This window comes from Marmota flaviventris, chromosome 3, assembly GCF_047511675.1.
Source record: "Marmota flaviventris isolate mMarFla1 chromosome 3, mMarFla1.hap1, whole genome shotgun sequence".
In the NCBI taxonomy this organism is placed as follows: Eukaryota; Metazoa; Chordata; class Mammalia; order Rodentia; family Sciuridae; genus Marmota; species Marmota flaviventris.
In genome coordinates, this window is record NC_092500.1 from 15182863 (window position 1) to 15204414 (window position 21552).

The 21552-nt window shown below is 36.5% G+C and overlaps 1 protein-coding gene and 1 long non-coding RNA gene across 3 annotated transcripts; one reads left to right on the forward strand and one right to left on the reverse strand.

Moving 5' to 3' along the window:
- Positions 1 to 36: 36 nt before the first annotated feature.
- Positions 37 to 17324, reverse strand: Tmem263 (transmembrane protein 263). Of its 2 annotated transcripts, none has more exons than XM_027941788.2 (3): positions 17098 to 17324; positions 6060 to 6125; positions 37 to 2824 (listed from the first exon to the last, which is right to left on the reverse strand). In XM_027941788.2, the coding sequence occupies exons 2-3, from the start codon at positions 6118 to 6120 to the stop codon at positions 2538 to 2540; spliced, it is 348 nt and encodes a 115-aa protein (XP_027797589.1). In that variant the 5' UTR covers positions 6121 to 6125; positions 17098 to 17324; the 3' UTR covers positions 37 to 2537. The 2 variants fall into 2 exon arrangements, with proteins under 2 accessions (XP_027797589.1, XP_071465666.1); XM_071609565.1 differs by lacking the exon at positions 17098 to 17324 and adding an exon at positions 14011 to 14133.
- Positions 17325 to 17335: 11 nt separating this feature from the next.
- LOC139705170 (uncharacterized) lies at positions 17336 to 21299 on the forward strand. Its single transcript, XR_011707036.1, has 2 exons — positions 17336 to 18281; positions 21174 to 21299. It is a non-coding gene; the product is annotated as an uncharacterized lncRNA (long non-coding RNA).
- The last annotated feature ends 253 nt before the right edge of the window (positions 21300 to 21552 follow it).

The following is a 21552-nucleotide window of genomic DNA, read 5'->3' on the forward strand; positions in this document are numbered from 1 at the left end:
TTCCTTTATTTCTCCATCTTTATGAAACATTTCACCTTTTGCAGATCATAGTGCTTTATTAACAAGTTCATGTTTGTTTCCCATTCTTTAATACAAAAAAATTAATCATCAATTATTTTCACTTGACATTTTGCTAAGTACAGGATTCATGTCAACATTATTAGATCAGTCATTCAAGTGGGTCACACAAGTTTATCTTCATTGTGCCAAATACCCACTCAAAAAATAAGCTGAGTAAGATACCTCCAGGTGTATATAAAACGATTGCAGTTTCTTGAAGTCAACGTCCTGTTTAACAGGTCAAATTGCTAGTCTATGTAAATAAACTGGAAAAGACTTGAGGATACAGCTGTACATATATCATCAAAGGGTAAGTTCATTCAACAAGAACCTATACTGTACATTTGTACAGTTCTCTGCTACCATTGCAAAAGCCCCTCTGAACAAAGTTGTGGTTAGAATTTAAAACAATCTGGATGAAATAAAATGTACCAAGTAGCTTTTCTGTAGCAGAAATGAATTATATCCATTTTCCTCAAGCAAATTTAAGACAAGCAAAGCTAAAAATAAATATGCAAGCATATAGTAAACTAAAGTCTATTCCTTAGAAGAAATTCAAGTACAAAACAGCAGAGCCTATGACTATATAAGATAAATTAAAAATACTAGCAATGAAGCAGTAATTTATGTAATAGCAGGAAACAAGTTCTCTAATACCATTACTTAGATCATTTAGCATTTATCTACTTTGAAGTTTAAAACAAATTCCCTTTGCTAATTAAAACATTTGACCAATATACCAACATATTGCATGAAATAAATGACCATTTAATTCCTCATGACTTCATTTAATTCCTCATGACTTCAGTTTTGTATAAGTGAAAGGTTCAAGACCCTGTGTAGATTTGCTCAAAATTCCTGCTGGTATTTATGAAAGTTAAAGGTGATATTCTTATTGAATTGTTAATCATATTATTAATGTAATATTTGTAGTGGTTTATATAAGCCTCAGGTTTCAGAGTAATCTGTTCAAGTTCTCAGAGATACTATGTTGAATGACTTACTGGAGAACATGACCCCATTGCCCTTTCTTCTTCCCTTTGGGAGGTGGAGGAAGAATGGACAAATTTCCAGACTTGAAGTGTAAAGAAAATTAAGTTTTTTTTTTTTCAGGATTAAGGTATAATCCTCAGTTATAAGGAATGCCAAATACATGTGAATTGTTAAATTTTCATGAAGCTAAACATGAAACAAAAATCTAGGTATGTAACTTTGAGAATGAATGAGACAGGATGACAAATGTTAGTAAGATATGACACATTTGCCATCCATAATCAAAAACTTCAATTCCCTACCTGAAATTGATTTGAAAAATGGTATGAAGTCTACAGTTGTGTTGAAGGACTGTAAGATATTTTTAAAAGCCTATGTAAATCATAGAAAGCACTTATATTTTATATTCAAAACTGATGTATGGAGCCCATTTCATTCAATTTAAAAGTCAGTCCTTACATATTTGTGATTGCTTTTATTGTATTTTTAAAAGGGAGAACTACTGATACTTTAAGACATCCTAAAAAGATTCTTTTTATATCTTGGATGCTTTTAGGTAATTTTTAAATACTTAATATTTGTTCCTCCTTAATCTGAAACTCTTCCAACATAGCTTCTGAACGGCTAAGAAATACTCCTTAGGCACTGTTAGGTGAATTAACAATGAAGTAAGAACCCAAGTTGAAATATACAATTTGACCTTAACGACTTAACAGAACAGCTAACAAGCACTGTCTTATCCACTGACAGCAAGAAATGCCTTTATCCCACCACTCCTGAGATTCTTAAGAGGGAAAACTAATTTTACAACCTTGGAAAAAAATCCATAGATAATTATAAGAACTGCACATATTTAAGGTATTAGAAAAGATGTTTTCTTTTGTAAGGCATCAATGATTAAATGAATACAATGCATATCTAACAAAAGATGATTAATATTATCATAAAACCATTTATCTTTTCTTTTAAACTTCTCAAATTCCTGCTACTTTTGCCAGCTTAAATAAGAAACAAAATGCCTCTTGGCCTAAACAACTATGGTTTTAAAAAACTAAGACATCTGAAACTATTAGGCACATCAAAGGTACAGTTTATGTAGTTCAAGGTTCCCTTTGTAAGGGGCATGAGTTACCTGGCACATTGTACATATGGAACTGTAAAGATCATCTACTAAATTCAACTTTCACATTTTTAGTCAAACTGAAAGACTTATAGTAAATTTTCAAACATACCATATTTTCAGTTACAACTGAATAAGAGTAACATTTTACCAGATAAAAACCTGGAATTTGAGTATGAGAAACCTTCATACACTGTGCTAGTATTGGTCTCTTCTTTTTAGATGAAAGCCAGTCGTCAATACTTTCAACACAGCAGTTTAGAAGATAAACGTCCAAAACAGGTGACTTGGTTGTAGTCCATAATTTAGCAATTCAATGCCACTGGCATCATAATGCTGTGGAGAGCAAGTATATCTCCATATTTTAGTCAGATTTGTCTTTCTTCTTTCCTGTTAAGGGCACTTTGTTTACAACAGCAGACCCAACAGCTGTAACACCTCCAGCCACAGCAGAAACACCCCCTTTCACCAGCCCTATTCCCATGGAAGGCACAGTTGTAACAGCTGTTTTGGTCACCTCCAGACTTTTTCCACCAATCCAAGCTACACCACCGATGGTGGCACCAACAGCTCCCTTTGTAACATTGAAGATACCCCCAGTCACACGGGACAACATGCCTGGTTGCTGCTGTGGATGATCTTTCATTGAACCTAATGAGAGAAAATATAATCAAATATAAATCTTTATAAGAGCAGTACAAAAGTCATTGAAAAGTCTCCCTCACAATCAAAAAGTTGATTTGAGAAGCCAACCAGTTGATTGATTGAAAGACATTGAGGAGTTCTTGCCTCAAGGGTATAGTTTTGTATACATATGCTGGTCCAAAACTAAGTTTTAATACCTATGAAAAGAAATGATTTAGAGACTAGGCAACTTTCATAAAACAATCCTATTTTAAAAGATCTAATTTTACATGCTTCCTTGATTTATAGTTTTGTTAAGAAATAATCTTTAAAAAAAAAGAAAATCTTTTTTTAAATATCCCAAAACCATGAAAAAAATAAAGATAAAATATTTACATAGCCTTCAATTTTCTTGACAGGATTCAATCACTACTGAAACAATCTTCATATAAAGCAGAGGTTCTCAAAATACAGCCCAGGAGTCCTGGGGAACCCTGAGGCCATTTCAGGAGATACCCACAGATGAAAACTACTTTCAGGCTGAAGTTGTGGCTCAGTAGTAGAGTGCTTGCTTAGCATGTGTGAGGCTCTGGGTTCAATCCTCAGCACCACATAAAAATAAATTTAAAGAAAGGTATTGTGTTCATCTACAACTTTAAATTTAAAAAAAAAAAAAAAAACCTACTTTCATAGTAATATTAACATGTCATTGACTTTACACTTTCATTGTGTCACAAGTTTACAACAGTTTTCCAGATAAAGTTTACAACAGTATTCCAGCTAAATACCACAACAAACTGAATGAAGCAATAACTCCAAAATGCAGCTGTCACCCATTAACCCAAACATTAAAGATACTTGCAAAAACGTATAAACAGTGTCACCCTGCTCATGATATTTTTTTGTTTTAGGAAAGAGTCACTTTTCATAAGAACATGATAACCAGGTTAACATGTAATATGTGTACTGGGTTCTTTTGGTGAATAAAATTCAAATTCAATTTTTACTAAACACAAGCCATCTGGGCCCCAATTTTTTGAGAAGTTTTTTGATATCAAAAAGCTGAAAATCACTGATTTAAATATATTTGGGTCTCTGCTCTGTTGTGTCCCTTAATGATATACTTAAACAACTAATGCTGTGTAAAAACAGAAAAACAAAACTATTCATAATTTAAAATTGTTACCTAAAATGATTTTTATTTAGATGTAAGTAAAATATACACTATAGCCATTGTTAATATTTATATCACTTCCTCAGTGATTCTTATGGGAAAAAAGTCTGCACTTTAAACATCTCATTAAAAAAAAATTGTTTTAGATACCCCAGAAAAGTAATATCAATATAAGAAATTTAGCTCTTTCTAAGTCATCAGTTAATTTTCTTTGGTTGGTTGAAGGTTGTTTTTTTTTTTAAATAGAGCCATAAAAATTAGATGTAACTTCAAACTTATATAGGAAGATTTCATAAAAGCTTCATCATACCAGCTTCTAATGAACACAGGTCTTTTCTCCTTTGTCACCTAATAATTTAAGCAACAATGCCACATCATCAATGGTGTTTTTCTAAACTTCATGGGAAGTTTGTAATTCAGATTATACCTACTGAAAAAGTATAATCTCGCACAAATAAAGATAAATTCTTGGGTACACAGGACAACATTATACCATAAGTTGGGAAAATCTCAGTCATTAATCAAAATAGTGTTTAGGTATGGATAAAGCAATGGCTAAATTTAAAAAAAATGTGTTTATTAAGTCGAGGAGTTGGGGATGTAGCTCAGTGACCTAGCACTTGCCTAACATGTACAAGGTCCTGAATTCAATCCCTAGCACCACAAAAGGAGAAACAAATAGTAAACATAATTTATACAATTTTTGAATGGCTGAAATAAAACGCTTATGATATAGATGAGCATTTTAATATGTTAATTATAAAATCATGATGGAAAAGATTACATAATTGGTAATTCTTTTGTAATTAAAGTCAAAAACATTAGGAAGAGAGGCAATATCCTGATTTAAGGATAACATAGATGACTGAATGATGCCAAATACCTCATTAACAAAATTATCTTACTTTGCCAAATTTAATGAAGACAAATAATTTTTTCTTACCAAATAAGATAAATATTGATATTCTCTTCAATTACTCTGTACTCTTAATTGCCACCACACAAATTATCTGCTTTGCAGTTACCCTTGTTAAACAGCTGACATTTAAATATATTCCTGAGGCTCTGTTCTCTTCCTTGTCATCCTCCTGGATGCCTTTATCCTTTTCCTGAATTCTTTCCATAAAGTCCTTTTAATTTTCTCTTGAGACCTAACTTTTCAAAACCCTATCGTTCTAGTCCTAAAAAATAAAGCAAGGAAAAGAGCTAATAATTTTCCAGGATATTCTTCCACCAAGCAAACTAAACTAAATTAAACCAAATTAGCTAGTTCTTCCATCTTTTTTTAGACTTAAGAGCAAGCTTTTCATTGTGTTATTTTCCTAGCAATTTCGTTTTTATCTACCAATATATGAAAAAAAATTTTGAACAGTGGATAACATAACTGGGAAGAAAATATAACACCTAGAGTCAGGACTTCCAGCCCTAGCAATTAATATGCAATCCTCCAAGATCATTATTTATATTAAGTTTAATAACATTCTATGCCAAAACTATAAATTAAAAATGCCTGTAGTTCATTTTCTGTATGGAATGAGGACAATCCAGGGGGTAGTTATTATTTCCAAGGCTTTTGGAAGTAAAGAAATAAAAATGTTTCATGATGTCATAATTTTCAAACTATAAGAGAATTATGATTCAGAAAGACATTAAAAGACCCTATAACCATGTATTTATTAATATAGGAAGAGAGAGCTACCAGTTATAATACAATGGATAACCGGAGTTTAACAACAAATCTCAAATGCTTCTTAAATTAAGCTGATCTTTTTGTATACAGGACATCAAAAATAAACAGTTTATGAAAAGATGTTCTTCCTTGTGAAATGGTCTTTAAAATGTGACAGGAAAATAAGCCTTACATGATAAAATTAAATTGTGTCTCAAGAAAAAAAAGTTAAATTGTGTCTCCACTCACCAATATCTGTGCTTCTTAATTAAAAAGTACAAGTGTTTATGTTCTATTACTTTTAAAACATATTACTGAGTAGGTAAACAAGCTATAATTCTATAAATTTAATAAAATCAATCAAACTTTCATTCACTCGTATATTCTTTCCGTCCTTCATGTTGTAACTGTATACTTGCCTTCTGGTGGTTCATCACTAAGGTATGATGGGATTTCTTGATTTTTATCTGCTTGATTCATAGCTCCTAGAAAAACCATACAAACATTTCATTTTAAGATCAGACTACTACTATTCTCATGCTAAATTAAGACTTTATTTAGACAAATGCTCATCACAAGACTACTTCATTTTGTCTCTTTTCTATTTCAAATTGCAGTATTTAAGAAATACCTTAAATGACACCAGTGGACAAAATATATCTTATCTGAAACACTAAACAGTGGCAGTCATAGTATCAGCTTTCCTAGTGTTGGTAATATGAGGCTTCAACTTGTGAAAATTACCAATTAAAAAGAGTTGGAAGGTGGGGGTTGGGGAAAAAAAGAAGCATATATCTTTTATACAGATGACACCCTCAATCTGAATCAGTAAAAGATTTTGATGACTTTTTTGTTCTTGTTCTCAGAGCACTGATTAAAAAAAAAAAGTAACAATTCAAAATCTTTTATGAAAAAACATACAATTTTAAAAACATAATTATTTAAAAGTAGTTAAGAGAACCTAGGAAACAAAAATAAACTATGTTGGGATGAAAAAAAACATGATTAAAATTTATTTTCCCATTCTCCTTTACTATCTTAAGATACTTGCTTTTAAATTCACATGACTAAGTAAAGACCAAGACAGTCAAGATTGGTCTAAAAGTGTTTTTTATGACATACTGTCTTAGACACACACACATATACACAAAAAAAAAACTCTGGTTCTGTGATTCCAGTGTCTACTGTGACTTCTCAGCTCTACATCTTTAGAGCCTAAATCAGAGACTCTGTCTGTACATATACAACAGATATTTTAAAAGGACATCAAACAATGTACTTTAGTATTAATATATTAATTAATTTTTAAAATAGTGATTGAACTGGGCTAAGCAATGTTTTAGCACGAGGTATAGCAGTGATCAATAAAGACCAAATACCTGCCATCATGAAAAGTCACTCCAGTTGAGGAAGATAATATATCAACACTATACTGCTTGTCAACCAGTGTTAAATGCTATAGAGAAAAAAGGGTAGGATGGGGAAGAAAAGTGATCTTTTAAATAGGGTAAACTATGAAGGCAAAGGAGGTAAAGATATCAGATATTTAGGTGAAGAGTCAAGGTAGAAGAAACAGCAAGAGGAAAGTATGGCAAGGACAACATCCAAGAAGCATAGGAGAGGAAGTCAAAGAGCTCCTAAGGATCACACAGGCCCTAGCAGGGATTGATGCAGATTGGCTTTTAAACTGAGGGAAATGGGAAGCCAGTAGAAGGGTTTGATCAGAGGAACAAGATGTTCTGATTTATATTCTTAAAAGATCATACTGGCTGCTGTGGAAATAACAAACAATAGGAGAACAACCTATTAGAAGACTATTTCAATAATCTGGGCAAAAAATGTTGGTGGCTTGGTGTGGTCCAAGCTGAGATTGTTGGGAAGTACAGGATTTTCAAAGGTAATTGTAATTTCATGCAATTCATCTTGCTATGCCTTTAAAATCTAAATCCTATGTAAGAGGGAGCTTCACAGCACCCTAGAATCCAACAGCAAATGTCGTGTGTGTGTGTGTGTGTGTGTGTGTGTGTGTGTGTATTTTTTGCTGTAGTGAAAATCCTGACTCAGGCCACTTATCAATACCACCTAATCTTATCCTGGTCTGTTTTTTAATTCAGTACATATGTACTTTAAGTTTAAAATCACCCCATATGATTTTAAGATTAAAAAAAGAAAGCATGTGATCTTTTTCTAAAAAAGCCAAGAATATCAGCTGTTTCATTAATAGAAGAGGTTCATGACTAATTTGCCTTAATTTTTAAAAACCCTCAAACTATAAAGTTACATGTATTTCTATTCATATTTGTATTTTCTTTGATTTATCATCATAGTAAAATCATTAAAAATTATACACATAGTGGTTACAACTCTGGTTTCAGAAATTCTAAGTTTGAATCCCAACTTGATCATAAACTATATGGCATGGGAAAATAAGATCATTAGATTCTTGATTTTTAAGACATTTAAAATTAAAAATGAAGATATTCTAGCCCTAACAAGATGAAAAATGCTATTTAACAAATTCTAAACATGCAGAAATTTCTGGCAGAATATGTGTGTTCTTCCTGTGAAACATTACTATGTTAGATCACTTTCTTCCCTGCTGGGCTGTTCATTTCAAGAGGACGAACATCTTTAACTTGTTCACCATTGTAATCCCAGTATATTATAATACACACACACACACACACACACACACACAAATCCACAAGATCACTTGATTAATCGCTTATCTGATCAACAGAAGTTACAATACCCTATATACAAATATGGGGAAAATTATATGCACTCATATATTTTAACTAGAGTTTAAAAATAGGTAGGATTAGAATAGTAACTACATTTCAAAAGCACCTTTCTGATCCCTAGTCATAAATCCCTACTAACAGTCTTACCTTTTCTTACTGACACAAAATCCTTACAAAATTCTTTCTTTTTCTAAACTTTACCTATCTTATAAGTAAAAAATGAAAAAGACTACCATTTAAAAATTAGAGCTACTTTATACTATGACAGCATAAAACATGCAACGTAGTCTAAACAATACGAACTGCCTTCATCTTTCTGTAGGTAGGCAAGGAAGAGACTTGAATAAAGTTAACTGTCAGATGTATGCTTTAAGAAGCTAACTAAAGGGCCAGGGCTGTGGCTTAGTGGTAGAGCGCTTGCCTAACATGTGTGAGGCACTGGGATCGATCCCTGGCACCACATAAAAATAAAACAAATAAAATAAAGGTATTGTGTCCATCTACAACTAAAAATTTATATATATAAAAGCAGCAGCTAGATAAAGCAAGAACAGATGGAAGGACAGAGAAATTAAACACAGTAAGTGGCTACTGTACTAGTACAGTCTCAACTGTTTTTCCTGTCTAAACAAACACTTGGACAAAAAATCTAGAAGTCACCCTTCATCTTTTTTTACATTCTCACCTGAAAATCAATTAATTATGTTAGGTAAATAAATCCAGAATATAACCACTTCCCACCACCTCTTCCTAACATCATTTTAGTCTAAACCATCTTAATCTTTTATGATATTACAAAATCTCTGAACTGGTTTCCAAGCTTTGCTCCCCCTTTAATTCAGCTATGCATTACTCTTAAACCCCCCTGCTTCCTAGATTGCTCAAAATAAAATCCAGAGTATTTAAACCTTGGCTTTTGAGGCCAGACATCTAACCCTCATTTCTACTCTGATATCTCCTACCATTCTACCTCTTGCTTGTTCTGCTCCAGTAAGACAAGACTTCCTTATTTAGGCTCTTTCTCAAATCTGTACATGGCTTGCTTCCTTCCTTCCTTCCTTCAGGTCCTTGTGAAAATATCTCCTATAAGCCTTTCCCTGACCACCTTATAATAACCAAGCATCTCTCCTACTCTATCATTTTGAGTAACCCTGCTCTATATTCTTCATAGCTTTGTCAATAAATGTATCTTCTTTGTGTCTCTCCCAATTAGAAGGTTAGTTCTGTGAGAACAAGGGCTTGGTTTTGTTCACTACTTCAACTCCAGAGCCTTAAATACTTTTAAGTTTTATTGTGTGAAGCAGAGTATAACTTTGGGCTGTAGCTCAGTGGTAGAGCATTTGCCTAGCATGTGTAAGGCAATGGGTTCAATCCTCAGCACCACATAAAAATAAATAAGATAAAAGTATTGTGCTCCTCTACAACTAAAAAAAATTAAAAAGATGAAGAATCTAGGATGTTAAATTTCTAGTGTAATCAATTACATAGACATAGATGGTGATGAAGACAGAAGATATTAGAAAAGAAACCACCATAGGAGAAGACAAGAGTTCTGAACAAGCAATATTTGAGATGCTTTCAAGGCATCCACAGCAGATGTTCAACAGGCAAATGGATTTAAGGGACCAGAGACTTAAGAAGTCTAAGTTAGAGCTGAGGTTCTTAGAGTGGTTTGAAGTGATGGCTGAAGCTGTGGTGTGTGGATAACATGAATGAGGAAAAGAGTAATAAGAAGTAGACTGATAACCTTAAACTGATCATGTTTCAAAGAGAAGCCAGCAAAAACAACCCAAATGACCTGCAAATGCACAGTCAAATGAGTACAGCTTTGTGGAAGGCAAGAGAGGAATTTTAAGCTTCCTAAAGACATATACATTGCAGACAAAAATAATTTATGAAGAGTGTATATTACAGGAAAATGCTAATATTATATTTAGAAGCTAGCATAAAAGGTACATTTCATATGATCTAATTATTTTAAAAATCCGTATGAAAAGACAGGAAAGAAGCACACCAAGCTGTTAACAAAGACTGCAATTAAAGGATAGGAAAATGCCTACAAAGTATTTATAGTTTATTAGTACCATGTAGTAAACATAGTACCATGTAGTAAACATATATATAGTATTTATAGCATATAAATTTACATACATTTATGGTGTATATGTAGTATTTATATACTTAGCATGCATATATAGTATTTATATATATAAATACTGCACACATTACCTTTTTTTTTGGGGGGGGGGGGGGTACCAGGACTTGAACTCAGGGGCACTCAACCACTGGGCCGCATGCCCAGCCATATTTTATTTAGAGACAGAATTTCACTGAGTTGCTAAGCACCTCGCCTTGCTGAGGCTGGCTTTGAACTTGCAATCCTCCTGCCTCCGTTTACTAGGCCGCTGGGATTACAGGCGTGTGTCACCTGCCCAGCCACTATTTCTATATGTACACATACATAGATATGTATGTAGTTAGCATCTTTGTTTTGATTTTTAATGTTTTATATCAATAAGTATTATTTTTGTAATTAAAGAAAAAATATTTTTAAGTCTCAGAAATCAACAATGTTCATAAATAATATTTTAAAGTTCATCTAGTTCTAGTTATTTTAGGTTTTCATCTACAGATGAAGTTAGTTGTCTAAAAAATAATATTCTTAAATCATGTGATTCTTTAAGAAAATGACACTACTGTGTTTTGTTCAATTATGCTCTTGTTAAGAAAACCCTGACATGGCTTAGGTTGTGACTCAGCGGTAGAGCGCTTGCCTAGCATGTGCAAGGCCCTGGGTTCGATCCTCAGCACCACATAAAAATAAATAAATAAAATAAAGGTATTGTGTCCAACTACAACTAAAAAAATAAATATTAAAAAAAAGAAAACCCTAACAAATAGCCTTATCCAAGCTATTACTATATTAACAGTCCAATATTGTTAAGGATATTACCCACTATATCACTTGATAGCTCTGACATGGAACTCTACATAAGAACTTCCTTAGAGGTAATTATTCAGAAAATTCCTCATTTCACCTAAATATTCAACATGTTTTCTTTGAAATCTGTGTATTTTCTTACTTAAAAGACACAAAGATATGTCATCTCCCTTCTCCCTTTGATTTTTAGGAAGCTTACAGCTAAAATCCTAGCTCCACTAAGTAGGCCCTGTGGTCTAGCTGTATCCTGTCTTCTGCTCCCCTATTCCTCCATAATCTCCAAGCACCCCTCTCTGGTTGCTATTTTCCCTGGTTTGCAAACTTATTCATATTTTTACCATTTTGTTAGTACTCTTTTTGCTGTAAGCTGCTACAGAGTACTTATGGAATAAGTTGGATAAAAACAAACCACTTATATCCACATTAATTTTAAGCATCACAAGAAAATATGCCTATCAACTTAGGGCCCAACCCTAGATTAAGCTAGGGTTGTGCTTTTCAAATTTATGTTTTTATAAGTAGGTAAAGCTAGGGGCTCCAAGAAACCACAGGAAAAACATGATACATGCATTTTACTCCATAGTAATTTCAGTTTAAAAAAAATTTTTGTAGTTGTAGATAGACAGCATACATTTACTTTATTATTTTTTTTTAATGCAGTGCTGAGGATCGAACCCAGGGCCTCACACATGCTAGGCAAGTGCTCTGCCACTGAGCTACAGCCCTAGCACCTGGTTATTCTGTTTGTTTTTGATTTTTTTAATACACAGTAAAAAGTAAAATTAAAAGTACTTGGGAATTTTCTTTTTCTTAAGATAAACAGGCTTTCAAATAATTTCATTATTGCCCAGGGCTGCTTTAAAGCGCACTTTCAGATTTGCCAACACTCCCTGCCAGCCCAACAGAATTTCTACTCCCACAATGTGTTCAGTCTGCCCTTGGATTAGGAGTATTTCTAATCTAAAATGCAGAAAATTAGATACTATTAAACAAACATTCACAGCTACATTTAAAATTATTAGCAAGGGCTGGGGTTGTAGCTCAGTGGTAGAGCACTTGCCGGGCATGTGTGAGGTTCGATCCTCAGCACCACATAAAAAATAAATGAATAAAAATAAAGGTATTGTGTCCATCTACAACTGAAAAATAATTTAAGACCATTAAAATTATTACCAAGAATTACCAATAGGATTATCAATAAACAATAAAAATATATCAGGAGCCTTGCCAAGCCAAGCATAGGTCTAACTAGACAACAGAGAGACTTGGTATAAGAGGTCATATAGCCTGGTTTTTGTTTTTGTTTTAATGTCTGAGTTTCTTGTACATCACAGATCTTTTTTGGGGGATGAGGGGGTGAGGGGTGAGGGTAGGGAGTGCCAAGGATTGAATCCAGAGTCACTCTACCACTGAGCTACCCCATCCCTTTTATGAGACAAGGTCTCACCAAGAGACTAGCCCAAAACTTGTGATCCTCCAGCCTCAGTCTCCCAAGTCACTGGGATGACAGGGATGTGCCACCCTATCTGATCCTTCACTGGTCTTAGTAGCAAGTATGTGGCATTAAAATTCCTCCTGAACTTCTAGGGTACTAAAAATTGCGTAAAAGACACAGCTATTTGGGATTTTTCCTCTGCATTTCATATTGTTTGATAAAACAGAATTCTTATAAAGGTATTTGCTAAAATCCTTAATTATCTATAATATCATTTGTACTTTTCATATATAAACTATGCCTAACCTCTACCCACATATATGTGCCAAACTTTTAGAGCTGTTAACTCTTTATGGACAGCACCACTTTCTACTAAGAAAAAATATTTTTTATACAGTTGTGCCCCTTTATCCATTTGGGATATGTTGTTAACACCCCAATGGATATCTGAAGCCACAGATAATAACAAACCCTATATATAATACATTTTTCTCCTATTTATACATACATTTCTATGATAAAGCTTAATTTATATTCTAGGAACAGTAATAGATTAACAATAGTAAAATAATGTGTTATAAATACCTTAATAGAATACATAATAAATAAGTAAAATAATAAAATTATGTTAATATGCCATCTATTAAAATATCTTATTGTACTTTCACCTGTTCACTTAAAGGAAACACTTTCCAGCTTCTATTTAGCATATGTGAATTGCCAGCATTACTACTGTTGTGCTTTGAGCCATTATTAAGGAAAATAAAATATTACTTGAATACAAGCACTATGATAATTAATGGGATAACCCAGAAGTCTATTAAGTGCTTAAAAGGTGATAGCACATACGGCATGGATACAGTGAACAAAGAGATGATTCATGTCCCAAGCAGGACGGAGTGGGACAGTGCATGATCTCATCATACTACTCAGAACAGTGTGCAATTTTAAAATTTATGAATGTTTTATTTCTGGAATTTTCCATTTAATATTTTTGGACCATGGTTAGCCACAGATAACACAGGTAAACTGGAGAAAGTAAAACTCATGGATAAAAGGGTCTTACACATTACCCTTCTGCTTATTATCACCATTACAAGAAACCTGTTTTCTTATATTGGGAATTGTGAACACAAACATACCCCTAACCTCTTAAAAAAAAGAATCTGCTAATAAAATTTTAAAGTATACATGTGGAATAAGTACCAACTAACAATAAAAGTATAAAAATGATGATTTCAAAATGTTACCCTTGCTAGTGTGATGGCCCAGGCCTGTAATCCCAGAGGCTCAGGAGGCTGAGGCAGGAGGATCCAGAGTTCAAAGAGAGCATCAGCAAAAGTGAGGCGCTAAACAAGTCAGTAAGACCCTGTCTCTAAATAAAATACAAAATAGGGCTGGGGATGTGGCTCAGTGGTCGAGTGCCCCTGAGTTCAATTCCCAATACCCACCACCCCCCCAAAAAATGTTACCCTTAAATGATACAATCAACAAAATCATTAAATTCTATATAAACCCTGACCTAAACTTACTGAATCATTAATTCAACATGTATTTGAGCCCTCCTCCTATGTGGCAAGTATCCTGTTACACATTTAAAGCCTCAATTTGATTAAGTAAATACAGAAATTACTGTGAGCCAAAGTTTACAATCAAAATGAAATACATGCCCTGCCCGGCACTTACCAGTTTAGTGAACCATTCATTCAAGAAACAAAATGTATCTGCTCTCTAGAAGCCCATAATGCACCCAAGTTTCTATTTAAAAAAAAAAATACTTTCCTAAAGAAGGTATAATGACAGATTAACAGCCTTTAGATCTGGATAAAGATGTAACTGATTCTAAGGACATAAATCAATTCCATCTTTTGGTTCTAACACATGACAAACTATTATACTACCAACTAAAACTGATTATAAGTGGATTTTTAAGAAACTGAAATGTGAAAGATCTCTGACAGCAAATTCATTAGCGGTTACTTTAAGCAGGAAGAATGGATAATTCTTGTCCCATACAACAGTATCATAGATACAACAGCTGGCAAAAATATTAAGCAAAGATTAATAACAGCACTATTCCCTAGAGAGTAATTTATTCCAATAATAGAAATAAGTAAACAAATGCCCCTTGGAAAGCTTCTTTTAGTTTTTTAAAAGGAAAATAGATGAATCAATGTTTTGTGGGTTTCAGAAACATCTTGTAAATTTAAACTTTTTGTTCATAATGAAAACAGTATACAAATTTGTCTGTGAGTACCACTCCTCTAACATGCCAAGGAAGTTAAATCACACTAACCTTTTGTGTAACGTTCAAACACAAAAATACAGTGCACAACAGTTTACCTTAGAAGTCACTTTCAAATGTTATTAAACAATAAGTGCTGATTTTCCTATATATAAAAAAAAGACTGTAAACAAATTAGCTAAGTTCTTCTACATGTATGTATATAGAGAGGAACTCTGCCATAGCCTCACTCCCATGTTTTAGTTTCTCTGCCAAATAAATGCAAGGAGACTCGTACACATATACCAAGTCATGTACATTAAACAGTTTAGTAGTTTTTAAACTTATTTAGTTAACCAACTATTCTGAACATTATGCTTACAGAGGTGGTCCCTACCCCTTAATCAACAATAAATAAGACCACAAGAAATGCATTCAGTCTAGCAAAAAAGAAAAAGTAATGTCAATAAAACTTTACAAATGTACACACAGTAACATGTAACAACTGACAGTGTCAAAACAGCACTGTCCATTAAGTTTTGTCCTTAAATGAATCATTAAATAGAACTGCAATACTCTTGTCAAACAAGACAACCAACACATCATCATCTACTCCAATTTACATTCATCAATTCAACAGATATTTGCATCCCTAACTGAGTCGAACACTTAGTCGCTGAACAAGAATACAAAGGCTCTACTCTTAAGGTGTTTATATATAAACCAGGCAGATTCCTCAGGAAGTAGGAAAAGAGCAAATACTGAATACATGAAACAAAGAAAGTAGATTTTCCTGAGTTAAAACACACACACACACACACACACACACACACACACCTGCATATGTATTTGCCTAAAGTATTAAACTTTTCTAATGATGCTGTCTATGGAAACATTTTCCCTCGGTTTCTGGTATTTTTGTTATAACAATGACCTAAGCAACGAAAACTGGAAAAAGCAAAACAGGATGCATACGGATTTATTAAAGTTACTTCTCCCTTTCTTTTTAAAAAGCAGGCATGGGAACACACCCACGTACATGTTGGTGTGATTATCAGTATTCCTGGGCAGTCTTTAAGAGCGCCCATACCAGTGCAAGTTTTAAAGGTTAAACAAGAATATATATAAATAATCACAGTACCTAAAGTATTTTCATTTGGAATTGGCACAGCGTTCACAAGGACTCAATAAATTAAAAAAAAAAAAAAAAAAAAAAACCAACCTCTTCTCTAGGTGTTTCTAACACTTCCCCGCAGTCCCTTCTCCCATTGATCCCTCTAGGCACTTAGCAATTTTTTTTTTTTTTCTTTAGCAGAGGGAGTGACGTGGCAGGAGGCAGAAAATGACCCTGGAGGCGCCCTGGCTAAGGCTAAGCTCAGCACCTCCTTCCTTGCCTTCACTCTGTACACCCAGAACACCCCCGCTCCAGTAGGGTTCCAGAATTTCTGTGTAAAACGGGTTTAGGAGTGAAGCTGTGACTGGAAGTGTGAGCCTGGGGGCTAATCTTAAAGCTGGGCGTGCATGGCAGGGACAGTTGACTGGGGTCAACAGGGACAGCACTGATGGGTGCTCCAGAGCACCCCAAGTCCTCCTCGGCGCCGCCAGCGCCCCTCTCCATTCCCACACTTGGAGGTACAGGTTAGGCGAGGCTAGGCGGGGGAGTGGAGCCTCCCACCTGGGAAGAGCACTGAGAAGGTCCAAGTACAAGAAGCCAAGCCCTATGAACTTGAACCCAAGAGGGTCGTTTATCAACAGGTCGGGAGGAAGCGGGGCGAGGGCGCACAGCACAAGACCCTCAGCCGCGTCCCTCTCCAGAATGCGGTCGCCCCCGCCCCCACCCTGACACCCAGGACGTTACGAAGTCGGGGGAGTCCCCAACCTCCAACCGCGGCCCAGGAGTCAGAAATACAAAAGCCGAGGAACCCCGCCAAGGAACCTCCACCAGCCCCCAACTTCGTCCCGCCCCTCCCCCTTCCCCCTCAGTCACCCCGAAAGGCCCGGCTCGGGGAGGCCCGGCCCGGAGGCAGGAGGAGGTGTAGGGGAGCTAACGGAAGACGGGAGAGCGAGGAGGGCAGGAAGCCGGGCGGCGCCCCCCGCCCCACAGCCGACTTACCGCCGGGGTCGGGGCCGGCGCCTGGGGCTGGGGCCGGGCGGAGGGAGCGGGAGGCAGCGGGGAGGGCTGAGGTGGCCTAGGCGGTAGCGGCGCCGGACACAGCCCTGGGCAGCTGCGGGCTCCGGAGGCTCCCCTCAAGCTGCGGAGCCTGAAGCCTCGGTCGGCGGCGGCGGCCTCTGGCTGCGGACGTGGCGCCCGACGCGACCCGCCCCCTCCGCAGCCTCCTCAGCTCCCGCCTCCTCCCGCGGCTCCAGCTCCTTCGCGCACGCGCGCACGCGCACCCGCGGCCCCCTCCCGCGCCCACCCGTTTCTCGAACTGCCGCCCTCCCAGCAGCCCCCAGCCAGTCACTTCTCGACGTGCGCAGGCGCGGTGCCACGGTGCTGCTCCCGCCCTTCGCCCCCGGGTGCCTCCGCGGGAACCCCCGCAGGACTGCGCGCGCCTCATCCTGGGGTCTCCCCGCCCCCTTTCCCCCACCGTCCAATCAGGTCGGGCGAGGGGCGCGAAACACGGAGACGCGCGGACCACGGCCTTCCGGCCCGAGCTCCATTCCGGGTGGCCCCCAGAAGTCTCCGTTGCGCCATCGAATAACGGTCGTCGGAATTTAGAACCTTCGCCACAGGGAAGGCAAGACGGTCGCCAGTTTCTCCGGTTCTTCTTCGCCCGGGGGCCTCAGCCTTTTTTCTTAAGCTGCTGCCCTCGAGGAGTGACTAGCTGGGCCTACTCAGCCGTCCACGTCGGGGCTCGCCTTTGTGACCAAGCGAAGGGGTGAGGAGAGACCTGGCTTGTTTGTGTTTCGAGGTTTCTTTTTCTCTTTCCTGCCCTCGAAGTGCCTGGGAGTACCGACCTGCCCGGTTCGTCCTCGCCGCCCAGCGCTCACTTAGTGCAAGGCCAGGCCTTGCCAGACGCTGGGAGAGGGTGAGTTGGAAATGAGAGCCCGGGGCGAAGGCTCAGCCTGCGGAGCAGCTGCAAGAGGATATGGTCTGTGCACTCCCACGTGGCCAGCCCTGCCTGCAGCTGAGCCATCTGTCATGTGCGGCTGGGCTTCCAAAGGAGGCTGCGGGTAGCCTCCCAGGTTGTTTTGAGGACCAAAGAAGATAAGTGCTGTGTTTCTTTGGTCAACATCTATCCCATGAAGATGGCCATAAATCCATCATGCCTGTTTTGAGATCAGAAGAGGTGGCAGGTATGAAAGGGCTTTATAAACTGACATCTTACACAAATGTGCAAGTTTTCCTTTTATGATCTAATTAGCAAGTCAAAAAATACACATGAAAAAAATATATATATACAATAAAGAATATAAACATGAAACAAATGCTCACAATATTTTTTGAAATACAAAATAATCAGGGTGGTGCAACTGAGTAATAACTATTAACAAGGCTCAGGGGAAAAAAAGGCACACTAACCAAGAAATCATCCTGGAAGAAGCTAACTTTGATCTAGTCCTTTTTAAAAATGGACTAAATATAGTATATGGCATCAGCCTACTTATTAATTCATCAAAACAATGAATTCAATCCATCTAGTTGACTGCTGAAGTTAACAAGACACTGTAGTTTTACAGAACTCAAAGGAGATTTTAAATCCTGCTCTTTAAATATGGTTAGAGGTTAGCAGTATCTGTGGGTTGTTGTGTTTACCCAGCATGTGAAGTTGTGGATACTTCCTCTATTTTCTTGTCACAGAAGTCTCTAATATATCTTTACATGTGAACTTTCAGGTTGGGACTCTAGGCAAAATCATGAAATGCATAATTACACTTTGTTTCTTCTTGTACTTCTTTCTATTATAGAATTTATTAAAGTAAAAATGACATATAAAACTAACCACTTCTGAGAGATTTTTCATTTTTAACAGTTATTTAAAGCTGTAGTTGAATCTATTTCATAAACCAACCAAGAGGTAGGGGAGCTCTTTTGAGAGTTCACCAGAACATTCTGAAACTGCGAATGAAGGTAGTCATGTATTTCTTGTAAGTCAGAGCCTAGTCATTTCTTATTGCCTATTTTCTCACCTTTAAAAGCGAATAGCACCACTCAGTGCCCATCCACTCCTGGGTTTAAAATGAAAATAATGGAATTTTGATGGAATGGCTTCCATAAAAGGATTCTATCTTGATTTGAGATACTTTGATGCAACAGAAGGAGACTCAAGGAAGGAAAGCAAGTCCTTCATTTAATATGCTGAACTCCACTTAATTGATTCCTATGCTGTGAAATCTCTTTCTTGGATTATTAAAATGAAACTTTGGCTATTGTTTTGAAGAATTTTGTAATGTCTTAAAATAATGGGTCTCTAGTGCTTTCTGACAAAAACTTATGTTTTAACAAAATACATTATTACAGTATGTGTCATTCTACCCAGTCTCTTAATTGGCTGAGTATTCCCCTAGTTGGTTACACCCAGAGAGACATTGCCTTATTGAGCAACTGGAGAAATTAGATGTGACATTGCTTAACAAGGTGAGGTGATTCAAAAGGGCCAGAAAGAAGCAAGCCAGAAACAAGAAATGTGAAAGCAAAAAAAGAAATTATATACCAATAGCACATTGAAGTTGAAAGAGATCCAATCCAACCTTCTACCCAACATTCTAATCTACCTCCTATTATATGCACAAATAATAGTTTTTGTTGTTCCCAGTATGTCTGTGTAGACTCAAGTGACAAATCACAGGCTGGGGTTGTAGCTCAGTGGTATAGCACTTGCCTAGCATGTGTGAGGTACTGGGTTTGATCCTTAGCATCACATAAAAATAAATAAAATAAAGGTATTTGTGTCCCTCTACAACTAAAAAACAAAAAAATTAAAAATCAAATGACAAATCACTTGGTGTAAAGTTTACACATTTTTCCATGTTTCACCATGTTTTCATGAGTATAATGCATTATCCTGACATTGGGAAATGAGCTGGACAATTAACAGCTTTATGTAGTTTGTGATCCAGTGTAAATATTAATGTTTTCCTCACTCTTACTGCATTTTGACTCTCCTGACCCAGTTACATTATTCTTTGGTTTTCCTTTTCTTGCCCTAATATTGTTCTTAATTTTTCCTGTGATATAATAACAATTAAGATTTGACACAAACTCTTGGCTTGTATTATCTCATCTCTGTCAACAACAAGGCAAGCACTGTTCCCTAAATTCATTCAAGGAAACTGAGCCACAGAAATTATTTTTGCCCAGGTTCCGCATATGTTCAAGAGTAGAGTGGAATCAAACCCAGTTCTGTCAAGCCCAAGTTTTTAACCACTATATTCTGAGGGGGAAAAAAAGGGCAATACTTAACATCCAGTCAATGGCTTAGTGCTATCTAATAGAGAGTAGAGCCCAAAACTGAAACATGGAATCTTTGTTATCTGCAATGGCCAGGTTGAAATGTAAAAAAAAAAAAAAAAAAAAAAAAAATGTATGTTTACTATGAGAAGCGAGACTTACTGAGTAAATGTTTTTTTTATGTGGCCCCCAGGACATAATTTGGTTTATCTGGGATTTTTGTAAAATATAAGCAAGAGAGCCTCTCATTTGGCCTGTGTGTGGAAACAATTGCCCACCCCATGGTTTAGGCAGTGCTATATACATTCTGAGAGGCATGGTCCCTCTTACAGGTGAAGAAGCGCCTATGGATATTGAACATCTTAAGTCCTCTATAACTAGGACGGGTGGATTTTTCCTAACTTGAAATACTGAAAATCAAATGGTTTACAAAGCAAATGAGTTCTACAAAGGGAATAACCTGTTTTAGAGTGCCTTTTGAAGTCCCCTTTATAGTCACATTGAATATAAGGGAAATAGCAACCAATCCTTTCTCAAAGTTATCAACATTAATCTTTCCCTGGATATGAAATTGTCAAGCTAAAATTTGTATCTGACTGCTTGACCCACTTTCCTTTCTTTTCTTCAGGGCATATTTTTACATACCAAGTAAATAATTAATTTTTCAGAATCTCTGTGCTAGTTAACAGTCCCAAAACACATCACTAGTCCCTCTGCCATTGCTTCTTGGAAGAATAGATTATAAGAGTGACAAAGTTCGAACAATTTCCTCTTTTTCTCTTTGGTTTCCCCTCCAGGACTTGAATGGTTTTGCTGTACTACACACTTCCACCACGATATGCTGCTTCATAGACCCCCAAGCAACTGATCGTGGACTGAAACCTCTAAAACTATTAACCAAAATAAAATTTTCTCTCTACGAATTGATTGTATAAGATATTGTAGTAACAAAACTTCCACAATATTAAAGAAAAATCTTTTAAAGAATTATCTTTCAGAAAATAAAGACCAAATTATAAAAGCACAAGGAAGACTAGAGATGATCAAAAGCAGGGGAAGTGGGAAAAGAAAGAGGAAACAGCAAAAGATATAAAAAGAATTATGGGGATAATAGAGGATAGGCAAAATATTTAATTGATGTTCCTAAGGAAGAAAAGCAAAAACAAGAGAACATGC

Coding starts and splice junctions, on each gene's coding strand:
- Tmem263 (XM_027941788.2), bottom strand. CDS start 6,120: ATGAATCAAGCAGATAAAAATCAAGAAATCCCATCATACCTTAGTGAT. Junction 2,825..6,059: donor TAGTGATGAACCACCAGAAG/GCAAGTATACAG, acceptor TTCTCTCATTAG/GTTCAATGAAAGATCATCCA.